This window comes from Rana temporaria, chromosome 6 (genome assembly GCF_905171775.1).
Source record: "Rana temporaria chromosome 6, aRanTem1.1, whole genome shotgun sequence".
NCBI classification, from domain to species: Eukaryota; Metazoa; Chordata; class Amphibia; order Anura; family Ranidae; genus Rana; species Rana temporaria.
The window spans coordinates 206,999,213-207,014,201 of NC_053494.1; the positions used below are offsets into that span (position 1 = coordinate 206,999,213).

Here is a 14,989-nt window from a genome sequence, read left to right on the forward strand (position 1 = left end):
GGGTGCGGACACTCCTACAACACAAAGGTGTCCTTCCAATCCATGGCACGGTCCTCTGTGCACACTCATGTCAGTCCCTGGAAGCAGTGGGCTAAGAAGCCTTAGTAGTATCACTAGGAGTTTACTACAGCACGGCTCTCAACCTGACTCTCCATGTGAAACTGTGTCTAACATCATGACTTTCCAGCCATTTTTCTTCCCTTTTAATGCCCTCCCGATTCCTCCTGGGACTTGTAGTTCCAAACAGTACTCTCTAAACTGGTGCTGCCCTTTAGGGAAAAACATTTGCCCTGAAAACCTGCACCTTCCAGTCCCTCCCAGGCCTTTCACAATGTCCTTCCTTGGCTCTCTCTTGTCGTATGATTGTGGCTGGCAGGGGAGAGAGAGGGATGACGCCTACAGCGGTGTGTGGCAGAGTCAAAGTCTGAGGCCCCATACACACGATAGAATTTATCCGCGAATACGGTCCAGCGGACCGTATCCGCGGATAAATCCTCTCGTGGATTTCAGCAGATTTCTATGCGATGGCGTGTACACACCATCGCATTGAAATCCGCGCCGAAATCCTCTGGCGATGACGTGTCGCGCCGTCGCCGCGATTATGACGCGGCGACGGGCGCGACGCTGTCATATAAGGAATTCCACGCATGCGTTGAATCATTGCGACGCATGCGGGGGATCCCTTCGGACGGATGGATTCGGTGAGTCTGTACAGACCAGCGGATCCATCCGTTGGGATGGATTTCAGCAGATGGATTTGTTGAGCATGTCAGCAAATATTCATCTGCTGGAAATCCATCCCAGGGGAGATTTATCCGCGGATAAAGATCCGCTGGCGTGTACACACCATAGGATCTATCCACTGAAACCCATTTGCTGGGATTTATCTGCGGATGGATTCTATGGTGTGTATGGGGCCTTAGACATGTGGCGACAGAGGCACAGGCACTCCTGGCTGGGCTACATTTGCTTTAACAAATATTTGATGAGTGACAAAGGATTTCTATAGCACTACGAGCTAGCTAAAGAGACAGCACAGTGGTATATCTCTTCTTTCAAGAACCGTGTATCTGAATGAAACCTAAAAGGGCCTGTAGTGAGGGAAGAAGATGAGTCTTTTGAGGGAGATTTGCTAAACTGGAGAACTCAGAATCTGGTGCAGATGTGCATGGTAGCCAATCGGCTTCTAACTTCGGCTTGTTCAATTAAGCTTTCACAATAAAACCTGGAAACTGATTGGTTTCTGAGCAGGGCTGCACCAGATTTTGCACACTCCAATTTTAGGAAATACTCCTCTCCCTTTGCATTAACTGATTTACCGTATTGAATATTAGCCAACCCGAATATAAGCCGAGGCACCTAACTTTACCACAAAAAACTGGGAAAAACGTGTTGACTCGAGTATAAGCCTTGGGTGAGAAATGCAGCAGCTACTGTAAGTGGAAAAAAGGTCAACAATGCCTATCTGCAGCCTCACTGTGCCCATTTGCAGCGTCACTGTGCCCATTTGCAGCGTCACTGTGCCCATTTGCAGCATCACTGTGCCCATTTGCAGCATCACTGTGCCCGTTTGAAGCATCACTGTGCCCGTTTGAAGCATCACTGTCCCCACCTGCATGCCTCACTGTGCTCATTTGCAGCGTCACTGTGCCCATCTGCATGCCTCACTGTGCCCAACTCCCTGCCTCATGTACCTGATCTCTAGTCGGCAGCCGCACAGTGTAACAAAGCCCCGCCTTCTCGTCCGTGATGGAACACTGATTCAGTTTACCAGCAGTGAGTCAGTGTTCAGCCTATCATGGACGAGGATGAGGAGAATACTGGGCTTTGTTACACTGGATGGCCGCCAACTAGACTGCGCGTCACAACGCCGGGAGATCAGATACATGAGGCTGCAGATGGGCACAGTGAGGCTTGAGTATAAGCCGAGGGGGGCTTTTTCAGCACACAAAAATGTGCTGAAAAACTCAGCTTATACTTGAGCATATACGGTAACTTACGTGTGTAAATATTGGGTTGAGCTACTGAGCTCAGTAAACAACAAAGAAGCACAGGGGATCACTTTAAATCAGGAAGTGCCTGTATAGCTGAAAAACCTAAAAAGATGAGGAATTTCCTTTATCAGTCACTTCCCCGAGGTATGGGAATCTTTCGGCATCATGCCCTCATTCATTGCATCAGAAAGTAGACTGTTTTGTTGATACAGGTCTGTAAATTTTCTATATACAAAACAACATATAACTCTTTTTACTTCCTGTCCTTTTGCAGACCTCCAACACGTTAACCTGGTCTCTCTATCATCTGGCAAAAGACCCGCAGCTCCAGGAGACCCTGCACCAGGAGGTCATTAAGGCAGTTCCTTTAGATCGGATACCCACCGCAGACGATATCACCCACATGCCCCTGCTGAGGGCAGTAATCAAAGAGACCCTGCGGTGAGTCCGGGGGCGGGTACACTGAGAACCCACATACTCCTTATTATAAAAAGTCTTACAGCTTTGTCAGCTCTCCTAACTGCTACTTCCCCACAGGGAAATTTTGTGCTGGATATTTAAACCTTTTACAAAGCTGCAATGCACTTAAGGCCCCTTTCACACGGGGCGGCTGAGAACCTCCGCTTGCTCAGCCGGCGGATGACAGGGCGGTCCCCGCACACCGTGCAGGGACCGCCCTATCAAATCTCCACTCTCCCCTATGGGAGAGCGGAGACGGATGGAAAAGTAGGTTTTTCCTCCGTCACACTTTGGCGGAGCGGGTCGGATGTCAGCGGGCATGTCACAGCTGACATCCGCGGCTCCATAGAGGAGCACAGAGCGCCCGTTCAGGTCCGCCAAAAAAACTGGCAGGTGGACCTGAACGGGCCGCCCATATGAAAGAGCCCTAAAGCAGTTTTGAACATAAATAGCAGGATTCAAGTAGGTCGCCGCATCTTTAAGGCGGCGTAGCGTATCGTATTTACGATACGCCGCCTTAAGTCAGAGAGGCAAGTACTGTATTCACAAAGCACTTGCCTCCTAACTTACGGTGGCGTAGCGTAAATGGGGCCGGCGTAAGCGCGCCTAATTCAAGTGAGGATGCGGGGGCGTGCGCCGTCCGTTTACATATCCCAGTGTGCATTGCTCTAAAGTACGCCGCAAGGACGTATTGGTTTCGACGTGAACGTAAATTACGTCCAGCCCCATTCATGGACGGCTTACGCAAACGACGTAAAATGTTCAAATTTCGTCGCGGGAACGACGGCCATACTTAACAATGGCTACGCTACCTAGGGGGCAGCTTTATCTTTACGCGGCGTATCTCTTACGGAAACGGCGTATCTTTACTGCGACGGGCGCACGTACGTTCGTGAATCGGCATATCCAGTGATTTACATATTCTACGCCGAACTCAACGGAAGCGCCACCTAGCGGCCAGCCTAAAAATTACACTTTAAGATACGACGGCGTAGGAGACTTACGCCGCTCGTATCTTAGCCTAATTAAAGCGTATCTGGTTTCCAGAATACGCTTAAATTTAGGACGGCGCAGATTCAGAGTTACGACGCCGGAGTAAATCTTTCTGAATCCAGCTAAAAATGTTTAATTATTAGATGTGATGGCTGCATTTGTTTTGTTTTTAGGCTTTCAAACCTCTATTTTCATCTGGTGATCCAGCCAGCAAGTCTGTTGTGTTTTTTTTAACCACTTCAGCCCCGAAAGATTTGGCAGCTCAATGACCAGGCCAATGACCAGGCCATTTTTTGCGATACGGCACTGCATCGCTTTAAACTGACAATTGTGCAACGTTGTACCCAAACAAAATTGATGTCCTTTATTCCCCCACAAATAGAACTTTCTTTTGGTGGTATTTGATCATCTCTGCAGTGTTTATTTTTTGTGCTATAAACAAAAATAGAGCGACAATTTTATAAAAAAGGCAATATTTTTTATTTTTTGCTATAATAAATATCCCCAAAAATATATTTATTTTTTGCGCTATGAACAAAAAAAATGCAACAATTTTGAAAAAAAAAAAAAAACAACAATATTTTGTACTTTAGCTATAATAAATATCCCACATTTTATTTTATTTTTTATTTAAAAAAGCAAATTTTTTCCTCAGTTTAGGTCGATATGTATTCTTCTACATATTTTTGGTAATAAAAATCGCAATATGTGTATATTGATTGGCTTGCGCAAAAGTTATAGCGTCTACAAAATAGGGGAAAGATTTATGGAATTTTTATTATTATTATTTTTTTTACTAGTAATGGCGGCGATCAGCGATTTTTATTTTAATTGGGACTACGACATTATGGCGGACAGATTGGACACTTTTGGGACAGCTATAAAAATGCACTGATTACTGTATCACTGGCAGGGAAGGGGTAAACACCAGGGGGCGATCAAGGGGTTAACTGTGTTCCCTAGGGAGTGATTCTAACTGTGGGGGGAGGGGACTGACTGGGTAAAGAGACTGATCATTGTTCATACTTGGTATGAACAACAGATCACTCTCCTCACCCCTGACAGCACAGAGATCTGTCTGTTTACATTAACAGATCTCCGTTCTGTCTCTGTGTGGAGCAATCGCGACCACCAAGCACGCGCATCAGCTCTGGCGGTGTGCCGCGAGCGTGCCCCCTAGTGGTTAAAAGGCGAACCGACGTACAGTTACAACGGTTTGCCCAGGGGAGCCAACCTACCGCAGTATGGCAGGTTGCCACGGTGGCTGGATGGGAAGTGCTTAACCACTTCAGCCCCGAGCCTGTTTTTCAGACTCTGGCCCAGATTGTCAAAGGGCTTACGACCGTGCAACGCAATGTGCGCCGTCGTAAGTCCTAATCTGGGCCTTCGTATCTATGCGACTGATTCTTAGAATCAGTTACGCATAGATATCCATTAGATCCGACAGGCGTAAGGCTCTTACTCTGTCGGATCTTAAATGCAATTTTTTTTTCGCCGCTAGGTGACGCCTCCGTCGTTTTCCTGATCGAGTATGCAAATTAGCAAAATACGCGAATTCCCGAACGTACGCGCGGTCGACGCAGTGAAGATACGACGTTTACGTTAGATTTGCGACGCGTAAAGTTGCCCCTGCTATATGAGGGGCAACCAATGTTAAGTATGGCCGTCGTTCCCGCGACAAAATTTTTAAATTTACGTCGTTTGTGTAAGTCGTCCGTGAATGGGGCTGGACGCCATTTACGTTCACGTTGAAACCAATGACGTCCTTGCGACGTCATTTAGAGCAATGCACGTCGGGAAATTTTAGGGACGGCGCATGCGCGGGAATGCGCCTAATTTAAATGATCCACGCCCCCTACCTGGCTCATTTGAATTAGGCGGGCTTGCGCCGGGGGATTTACGCTACGCCGCCGCAACTTTACAGGCAAGTGCTTTGTGAATCAAGCACTTGCCCGTAAAACTTGCGGCGGCGTAACGTAAATGAGATATGTTACGCCGCCGCAGAGATGCGGCGATCTACGAGAATCTGCCCCTCTGTGTTTAACAAGTTAAAAACTATTTTTTTTGCTAGAAAATTACCTAGAACCCCCAAACATTATATATATACATATATATTTATTTATTTTTCTAAAACCCTAGAGAATAAAATGGCTGTCATTGCAATACTTTTTGTCACACCGTATATGCGCAGCGGTCCTACGAGCACACTTTTTTTGTATAAAATTCTTTTTTTTTTTTAATTAAAAAAATTAGAAAACAGTAAAGTTAGCCCAATTATTTTTTATATTGTTAAAGATAATGTTACGCCGAATAAATTGATACCCAACATGTCACGCTTCAAAATTGTGCCCACTTGTGGAATGGCGTCAAACTTTTACCCTTAAAAATCTCCATAGGCGACGTTTAAAAATTCTACAGGTTGCATGTTTTGAGTTACAGAGGAGGTCTAAAGCTAGAATTATTGCTCTTGCTCTAACGATCGCGGTGATACCTCACTAGTGTGGTTTGAACACCTTTTTTTAAAATGCACCCAAAAATGGTAGCAAGCTGCTACTCGTATTAATGCTTTAACCTGCAACAAGGGGCGTTGGGGTGCCATTCAGAATAAATATCGCTGAATCGCACCAATGCAAGTACCGTGTTAGCAGCTAGTTATGTTCCCACACACTATAGCCAATGCAATAGTGTGAATGGGCCTTATTACTCGCACTTTACTCGCACTTTACCACTTGTTGTTGCAGCATAATAGCATGAATCTGCCCTAAAGGAAATGTACAGTATTCATATATTATTGTATTTTACTTGGAAAAGAGATTAGCCAGATATAAATAAATATAAACACAGTGGGGCAGATTCAGATAGATTAGCGGATCTTTAGATCCGCGTAATCTATCTGATTTACGATCCGCCGGCGCAAGTTTGAGAGGCTAGTGCAGTATTCAGAAAGCACTTACCTCGAAACTTTCGCCGGCGGATCGTAAATCCCCCAGCGCAATTCAAATTCCGCGGCTAGGGGGAGTGTAGTATTTAAATCAGGCGCCGATTTATCTGCGCATGCGCCGTCCGCGAATTTTCCCGGCGTGCATTGCTCCCAATGACGTCGCTAGGACGTCAGTGGTTTTGGCGTGAATGTAAATTACGTCAATCCGTATTCGCGACCGACTTACGCAAACGACGTAAAAACTCAAAACTCGGCGCGGGAACGACGGCCATACTTAACATAGGATACGCCGCATATAGCAGGGGTGACTATCCGCCGGAAAAAGCCGAACGCAAACGACGTAAAAAAAAAAGCGACGGGCGGGCGTTTCTGAATCGGCGGATCTCCTCATTTGCGGGAGATTGCAGCCTAAGATCCGACGGTGTAAGTCACTTACACCTGTCGGATCTTAGGGAGATCTATGCGTAACTGATTCTTATGAATCAGTCGCATAGATCCGACCGTCGGATCTCAGAGATACGATGGCGTATCAGGAGATACGCCGTCGTATCTCTATCTGAATCTCCCCCATACTTTGAAATCATTCTATTTAATATATAAAAGAAATATGAACAAGCCATATAAAAGTCGCATAAAATGACGGCATAATTACTTCCAATGAAACTCCCCAGTATAAATGCTCTACATACATTCCCTTTAAACAACACCCAAGTGGTTCGGATCCTAAAGCTGACAAATAACACTAATTGGCAATTATCCGTACGTGATTCCTCTCGCAGATGTGATTGTCGTAGTGATTTGTTTTTTTATCCCCTTGCCATATTTTGTTTATACTTTTGTACATTTTCTGTCTACTGCTGATTCTGAGCTGGAAGTTCCTTAAAAATATATATACAATGTATACCTGTGCAACATGTGAAAAAATAAATCTCTTTTAGATCTACCATCAGCTATGTAGTACAAGGGCATGCTTGATTAAAAATTATTCAAATTGATTGCTTAGGTTTGTCCTCCTATTACATTGTTTTGGTATATCTAAAGTAAATTGTATACCGTGTTCTCCTGCCCCCTGTAATGTACCATCCTGCCCGCCCTGTGCCCTTCTGCCTGCCCTGTACGTTTAACTTCTCTGTACTGTGCCTTCCCGCCCTGTACTGTGCCCTTCTGCCTGCCCTGTACTTTGCTCTTTTAACCCCTCTGTGCTGTGCCCTCCTGCCTGGCCTGTGTTCTGCCCTCCTGTACTTTGTTCTTTTAACCCCTCTGTTCTGTGCCTTCCTACCGGCCCTGGACTGTGCCCTCCTGCCTGCCCTGGACTGTCCTCCTTCCCGCCCTGTGCCCTTCCCCTTACTTTGTTCTTTTAATCCCTCTGTACTGTGCCCTCCTGACTCCCCCCCCCATACTGTGTCCTCCCTGTACGTTGCCCTTTTTTAACCCCTCTGTACTGTCCCCTCCAGCCCATCATGTACTCTGCCCTCCTACTCACTTTGTACTGTGCCCTCCTTTTAAACAGACAGCCAGTTTACTGTACTTAAAACTTTGGGGGGGCAGCAGACTGTGGCCATTGGAAATCCCAACACCAATGGGAAATTATGCCCTATAGTTTGTTTCAGTGGGAGTAATCATGCCCCATCAATGATGTCATTGGGAGAAATTGTGCCCCTATCATTGGTGGGAATAGTGCTCCATTCATAGGCGTGCGCACAGGGTGTACCTGGGCACACCCCAATCACCCTGTGCTGCATAGATTCCCCCTGCTGCTTGGCTGGAAAGAGACTGGGGAGTCTCTGTCCTCAGTCCCTGTCTCAAAAGCAAAAATAAACTACCGACACCAATCTCTGCCCTACTGGCACTGTCCATTTCTATCTATTATATATGTATGCACACGCGCACGTGTGTTTGAGCTTTGGGGTGCACACCCAAATGCAATAGGCTGCGCATACTTATGGCTCCATTGTTGGTGTATTTGGCAGATATTGTGTCCCTACATTGGTGTCAGTGGGGGGGAATTATGCCCCATTGTTGGTATCAGTGGATGAAACCGTGCCTCAAGGGCTGGATAGAAAGCAAAGGGCTGCATCTGGCCCCCGAGCCACAGTTTGGAGACCAATGTATAGTATAGTGTATTGGCACACTAAAAATTCAGCAAGGACAGAAAATTTTCGGTTGATCAGCCAGAAATCCAGTGACCATTTTCTGTTTGAGCAATGCTGCCTCTGCGGCATTCTCATCCTTGCCCATTTCTGCCCTACAGAACACCTCCCCCCAATGTTATGGAGATTAGGAGAGGAGGAGGTGTTTTGCTGTCCAACAGTGAAAAACCTCCAACCACGTGAGAACACTGCTTGGAACTTTAGTGCATTAGAGGCAGTGTTGTCGGCTTACTGCAGAAAGTCACTGGATTTCTGGCAGATTGGCGGGTATTTTTCTGTACTTGCAGCATTTTTAAAGGGATAAAACATGGAGAAAGGTACCCCCTTTAAATCATCTCTGTCCTACCCCACCATGCAGCTTCTGCTGGTACCACTGACACTTCTCTTCTTCCTATGTGCAGGATGTATCCAGTTGTTCCGACTAACGCAAGAATCATCACTGACAAAGAGGTGATCATTAAAGGTTTCAAATTCCCCAAGAGGGTGAGTGCCGGAATAATTCATAAACCATAAAAACACCCAGAACACACTGCAACTGCATGAACACCAGAAATGTCCCCGGTGTGCGAGTTCTGCATAATCCATCACAGTCCTATGTAATAGGATTGTTGTGCAGCTTTTGGGTAGGACTGCAGAATCTGTTGACACGATTATATAATGAAAAAACAAATGCACCAATGGAAGGCGTGCCAGAACAAAACATAAGAGTTCAAATAATTTATTGGTTTGCAGTAAAACAAACAAACACTAATGCGTTTCGGGGTCAGCAAACCCTCCTGCTTCTTCAGGGCTCCAGTTAAAATAAGAGACTTGAATAGACTTAAAATTGAGCTTTGCTGAGTGAATCTGTTTAGGGAAGTTAATTGCTGGACTGGGCGATTTAGAATCTCCGTGTGCAATTAAGATAGCAAGGTAGAGTGTTTTATGGCCCCTGAAATGCATTTGTGTTTTTTTTTTTTTGTGTAAACCAATCAATGAATCCTGACTGTCTTTATCATTTGGTCTGTGAGCGGTGCATGTTTTTTGCTAATAACCGGCTGGGTACCCACTGGAGGGTAGTCCTGTCTGTTGTGAGCAGCCTAACATGAGCCAGTTAGCTCTCCGAATGTTTTGGTCCTCTCACTACTTTGTATGCCCTCACATCAAAATCCCAGCGCCTCTTGGATACTTGTGTTTTCGATTTTTTTATTTTATTTATTAATAAGGTGCAGCACACTCCTAGATAGGCTGAGAAGATTGGGTTAGTCAAATTTAGTCCTGTGGCTCTCTTGCAATCATCAGAGCTGCGTGTGATTACTTTGGGCTGCTCTGGGCTCTGCAGGTTTGACTGCTTTCCCGTTTTCTCGAGGCTTCCAGAACATAGTGGGTGGGATAGTCAGATTTTCAGTTTGAATATTTATGCAACCCCCAGCCACCATCTGAGCACATCTCCCCAGGGATTGGTTGGGGGCTGCATAAATATTCAAACTGCAAATCTGACTATCTCACCCATGTTCTGGAAACCGAGAAAGAACATAGTGGGGGGGATAGTACAATTTGCAGTTTGAATATTTATGCAGCCCCCAGCCAATCCCTGGGGAGATGTGCCCAGATGGTGGTTGGGGACTGTATAAATAGTCTGGAGCCTGGGAAAGCAGGGTTCTTTTCCAAGAGGAGAAGTTCCCAGCCAGAAGGCCTGCCATCCCTCCCTATTCATTCTGCTCCAGATCCTGCCTTGCTCATCAAGGTCCTTAGCTTGGGGGGGGGGGGCTATCCTTCTACAAGTCTCTTGGGAGCTAAAGAGGGGTACTGCTGACGACATTATCTGGAAGATAATACAGAGGTCTTCCTGATTGAGTCTGAGGAAGAAATCCAAGCCCAGGGGGCTCTGTGGGTGCAGACCTAGGGAGAGACGAACTTCATGACTGTACTGTGTTAACCCCTGCCATGCTCAGTTTAAGGCTTGGCTGGCATGGGACATTGCAAATAGTGTACCAGTTCTGCCCACATCATCTCCTAACACTTGAAGGACTGTGTTAAGAAGCTGCTGAAAGGGGGATAGTATCCTCAAAGCTTTGTGAAGTGTTCTGGATCCCCCCACAGCTCCCGAATCCCCATATGAGTTGATCTGCAATAAACTTCTAAAAGGAAACCACTACTAGACTATTTATTGAGCCAGAGATGTGGAAGTTTCTGCGTGATTGGCTGCTGCTATACAGAGAGAAAAGACCCAGGAACATACACCAGCTGCCCTTACGGGGGTCAGCGCTACAAAAAGCATAAAAGTGTCCTTCACATTGAGGCGAGAACTAGGATCCAGGTTCGGTTGGTGAAGTAGAGAAGCATATGAGTCGGGGGTCAGTAGCAACTGCTCCTGTTGTACCTGTGGGTGTTTGATACTATCAGTGTGTAGAGGTGTATACAGGAAAGTTGCTCTAGTTATTTGTTTTCTTCTACTTCCAGACTCTCTTCGTCTTAAACCATTACGCCATCTCCAGAGATGAAGCCCAATTCCCAGAACCAGGGAAGTTTTGCGCTCAGCGGTGGCTACGGGACGAAGGAATGACCCATCACCCGTTCGGTTCCATTCCTTTTGGCTACGGGGTGCGAGCCTGCGCGGGCAAGAGGATTGCGGAGCTGGAGATGCATCTGGCACTTTCACGGGTAAGTGTGCAAAGAAAAAGTAGCAAAAGAGGAGTCTTCACAGAGGGATAGAGCAGAGAGAATAGGAAGCAAGAGCCTCATGGGGGGTATTTTATTGACAAAATTAAAGTTTACAAGAGAGAACAACCGAGAGAGTTGGGCGCCCGCACTCCATGAGTCAACTGCTCATTTCATCTAGGGGTGAGGAGAAAGCTTACACTCACCCGATCCTTTGTTTCCCAGAAAAAGGGTGCTCCCCCCTGGTCCAGTGTTGGGTTGTTCCTGGTCTTTCTAGCCTTATCTGGGCTTGATGTCAGGAACAGTCCAGAACTCAAGACTGCTGGAGCCAGGGGGTGCTGGACCAGTCTTGTGCTGAGAGGATCAGAGGATTGGGTAAGTATATCTTCCTTGTCCTCTCCCCTAGACAAAAACAAACATAAAGATGGACTTTAATGTTCAGTCCTGAACGTTGGCTGTTTAGATGAACGCCCAAACATTTACCTGTTCAGCAGGTAACAATATTACTATGATTATACCAGTGGGGGCTGGTGTTTTTTTTTCTGGGGGCGACAAACTACCCCACCAGTCAGTCTGCAACCGCAACCCCCTCCCTTCCTCGCGTGATTGGTCACTCAGCCCTGCAATTACCCCATCTAGGTCTCCTCCTCTGCATCACGGCAGCTTCTGCTGTGTCGCCTCCCTCCTCCTCCTAGGCATCCAATAGGATGGCCTGTTTTTCCGGCCAATCGGGTGACGGGTCTCAGGATTGGCCGGGAGGAGAATCGGTATGACAATAGCGAATATTCATTCGCTATTGTCACACAACACAACTTTTTTTGAAGCCTTTTAAAACATTTGGCTCTAATCACTTACTTAAAAAAAAAAACATTAGCATTTATGCTTCCGGCTCACCGCATCTAGATTGAGGGGGGCAGCACCCCTGATGGTTGGGCCGCCGCTGGATTATATGTGTCAACTTCCCGCTATCAGTGGTTAAGAACGGCAGCAGGTGCAGCTACTCCTGAGTCCTTAACCAGTGAAGTCACTCGCCTATTCACTCGTGCGCCCATCTTCCTTGATCGATACCAGGGCACATACCCTCAACTTGGGGGGATACCTTGCTGTTGCAAGTTGATGAGGGCCTCATACCCACAACCCTAGCCCTGTGGTTGTGGGGGGGGAAGCTGCGGGCAAGGGGATTAGCAGAATCTGGAAGCCCTCCCTAACAACGGGTCACCCACATACTGCCCCACCTCTATGTGATTAAGAGGTACAAAGTGCCCCTCTTCAAATGTAAATGAGCCCTAATAGTCTTTAAGCCTGACAATAGGCTTTTTTTGTTTTGTTTTGAAAGGTCCCCCAGTGGCAGTGAAAATAAAAAAAGCAGTTGCATTACTCACCTCCTCGCTGGTGATGTCCCCCTTAGTAATTCAGTTTGGCCACTAGATGTCCCCAGTCCTCATGTCATTCAACCTAGAAGATTGAGGACATACTATGAGTGCAGAGGACTCTGCACTAACCCCTCCCCCACTCGCTGTGTGACCACCCACCACCAGTAGAACATCCTACCTAGGATGACCCTGAGCATCACAAAAAAAAATACTACAAAAGGCCTCCGGTAGAAGAGGGGAACCCGGAGTTGGGCTTAAACATAGATACATTATAAAAATGTGGTTTGGACAGCAGTATATATGAAGAGATTTTGAGATAAACTGGATTCCCCCTTTAACCTCTTGGTTCCCTCTCTTACAGATAATCCGGATGTTTGAGGTTAAACCCGATCCCAACCTGGGAGACGTCAAAACAATTGCTCGTATCGTTCTATCGGCAAACCGGCCCATAAACCTGAGGTTCTTGGAGAGGAAAACTGCTTAGTGTACGAACTGAAACCAAATGGCCCTCAGTGTGGCTCCTCCTGTAATCCCAACTCTTGTTCTAACAAATCTACAAACAGCCACTAGAGCCACGCTTTCCCCGACTTGTTCATTCCTTGACTTAGTTGGGGTAGGCAGTACACTTTGGTGGGGGTGGGTCAGCCACGCCCTGGGACCTTTGACCGCTGAGAACCCGCCTTCTGACCTTTGGGGGAGGTCCCTGTTCCAATTCCTGAGTCCTAGCCATATTCTTCAATGGGAAACCCTAACCCCCTGACCCTCACCCCTAAGAAGTCACATCTGTAATATAGTCATGAAAATATGAAGTTCCCCAATGGTAAACATTACAATAACCCAGAATGTGTTTACTAAAAGTATAGTATATCATCCCTATCAAGAAACCAGATCTTTGTTTGTTTGTCCCAGAGATGCAAATTTTAGACTTCTGTAGAAAAGTCGAGCTTCGTCTTCTGTTGGTGGGGCTGCTCATCGCTATAAAGGGACCATTGGTGTAGTAGGGCCATACCAGTAGGTGCCAAAGTATAACCCAACAGGTGGGCCCCAGAAGATTCCTGGAGAATTGGGGGGGGGGGTCTGTGGATTAGACAGCACTGCTCATTTAGTCTAAGGGAGAGCAAAAGCAATTATTAACCCAATCCTTCACTCCCACGGCAAGGGGGTCTTGCCACCATGCTTTTGCAGTGGACTGTCACTTGGCCTCATCAAGTCCAATGCTGGGACTGAAAATGAGTTTTAACCACTTAAGCCCCGGACCTTTAGGCAGCTAAATGCCCAGGCCAGGTTTTGCGATTTGGCACTGCGTCGCTTTAACAGACAATTGCGCGGTCGTGCGACCTGTGGCTCCCAAACAAAATTGACGTCCTTTTTTCCCCACAAATAGAGCTTTCTTTTGGTGGTATTTGATCACCTCTGCGGTTTTTATTTTTTGCGCTATAAACAAAAATAGAGCGACAATTTTGAAAAAAATTCAATATTTTTTACTTTTTGCTGTAATAAATATCCCCCAAAAATATATATAAACAATTTTTTTTTCCTCAGTTTAGGCCGATACGTATTCTTCTACCTATTTTTGGTAAAAAAAAAAAAATCGCAATAGGCGTTTATCGATTGGTTTGCGCAAAATTTATAGCGTTTACAAAATAGGGGATAGTTTTATTGCATTTTTATTAATTTTTTTTTTTTATTACTAATGGCGGCGATCAGCGATTTTTTTCGTGACTGCGACATTATGGCGGACACTTCGGACAATTTGACACATTTTTGGGACCATTGTCATTTTCACAGCAAAAAATGCATTTAAATTGCATTGTTTATTGTGAAAATGACAGTTGCAGTTTGGGAGTTAACCACAAGGGGCGCTGTAGGAGTTAGGGTTCACCTAGTGTGTGTTTACAACTGTAGGGGGGTGTGGCTGTAGGACTGACGTCATTGATCGAGTCTCCCTATAAAAAAGATCACTCGATCGATGCAGCCACCACAGTGAAGCACGGGGAAGCCGTGTTTACATACAGCTCTCCCCGTTCTTCAGCTCCGGGGAGCGATCGCGACTATAAACGAATAGCCGCGCCGTTGTCCTGGATCGCTCCCGATCGGATCCCCCACCCGCTAGAAGGCAAGGACGTACATGTACGCCCATGTGCCTGTACGTGCCATTCTGTGGACGTACATTTACATGCGGCAGTCGGGAAGTGGTTAACATGTTTTTGAAACAATGACCTTTATGTGTGTGTATATATATATATATACAGTATGTACCTATAATAAATAATATGTGTATGAATTTTATTGACTCCTTAACATCATAATTCAACTTCTAATTTATGTTTGGCGCTTCTTTATATTATATATCTTTGAAAAATTGATGCTTTTATGCATGTTCTACATTTATAGCAAGAACTGTGAACATTTTCATATATAATATATATATATTACACA

At 45.9% G+C, this 14,989-nt stretch overlaps 1 protein-coding gene across 1 annotated transcript in view; it reads left to right on the top strand.

The window, feature by feature from the left end:
- Positions 1 to 13,202, top strand: part of LOC120944205 (sterol 26-hydroxylase, mitochondrial-like) — a 43,460-nt gene extending 30,258 nt beyond the window's left edge. The window contains exons 6-9 of the mRNA XM_040358159.1: positions 2,269 to 2,435; positions 8,939 to 9,020; positions 10,980 to 11,180; positions 12,912 to 13,202. Of these exons, the coding sequence (XP_040214093.1) occupies positions 2,269 to 2,435; positions 8,939 to 9,020; positions 10,980 to 11,180; positions 12,912 to 13,034 (573 nt within the window). The 3' untranslated portion in view covers positions 13,035 to 13,202. The remainder of the gene's footprint in view (positions 1 to 2,268; positions 2,436 to 8,938; positions 9,021 to 10,979; positions 11,181 to 12,911) is intronic.
- The last annotated feature ends 1,787 nt before the right edge of the window (positions 13,203 to 14,989 follow it).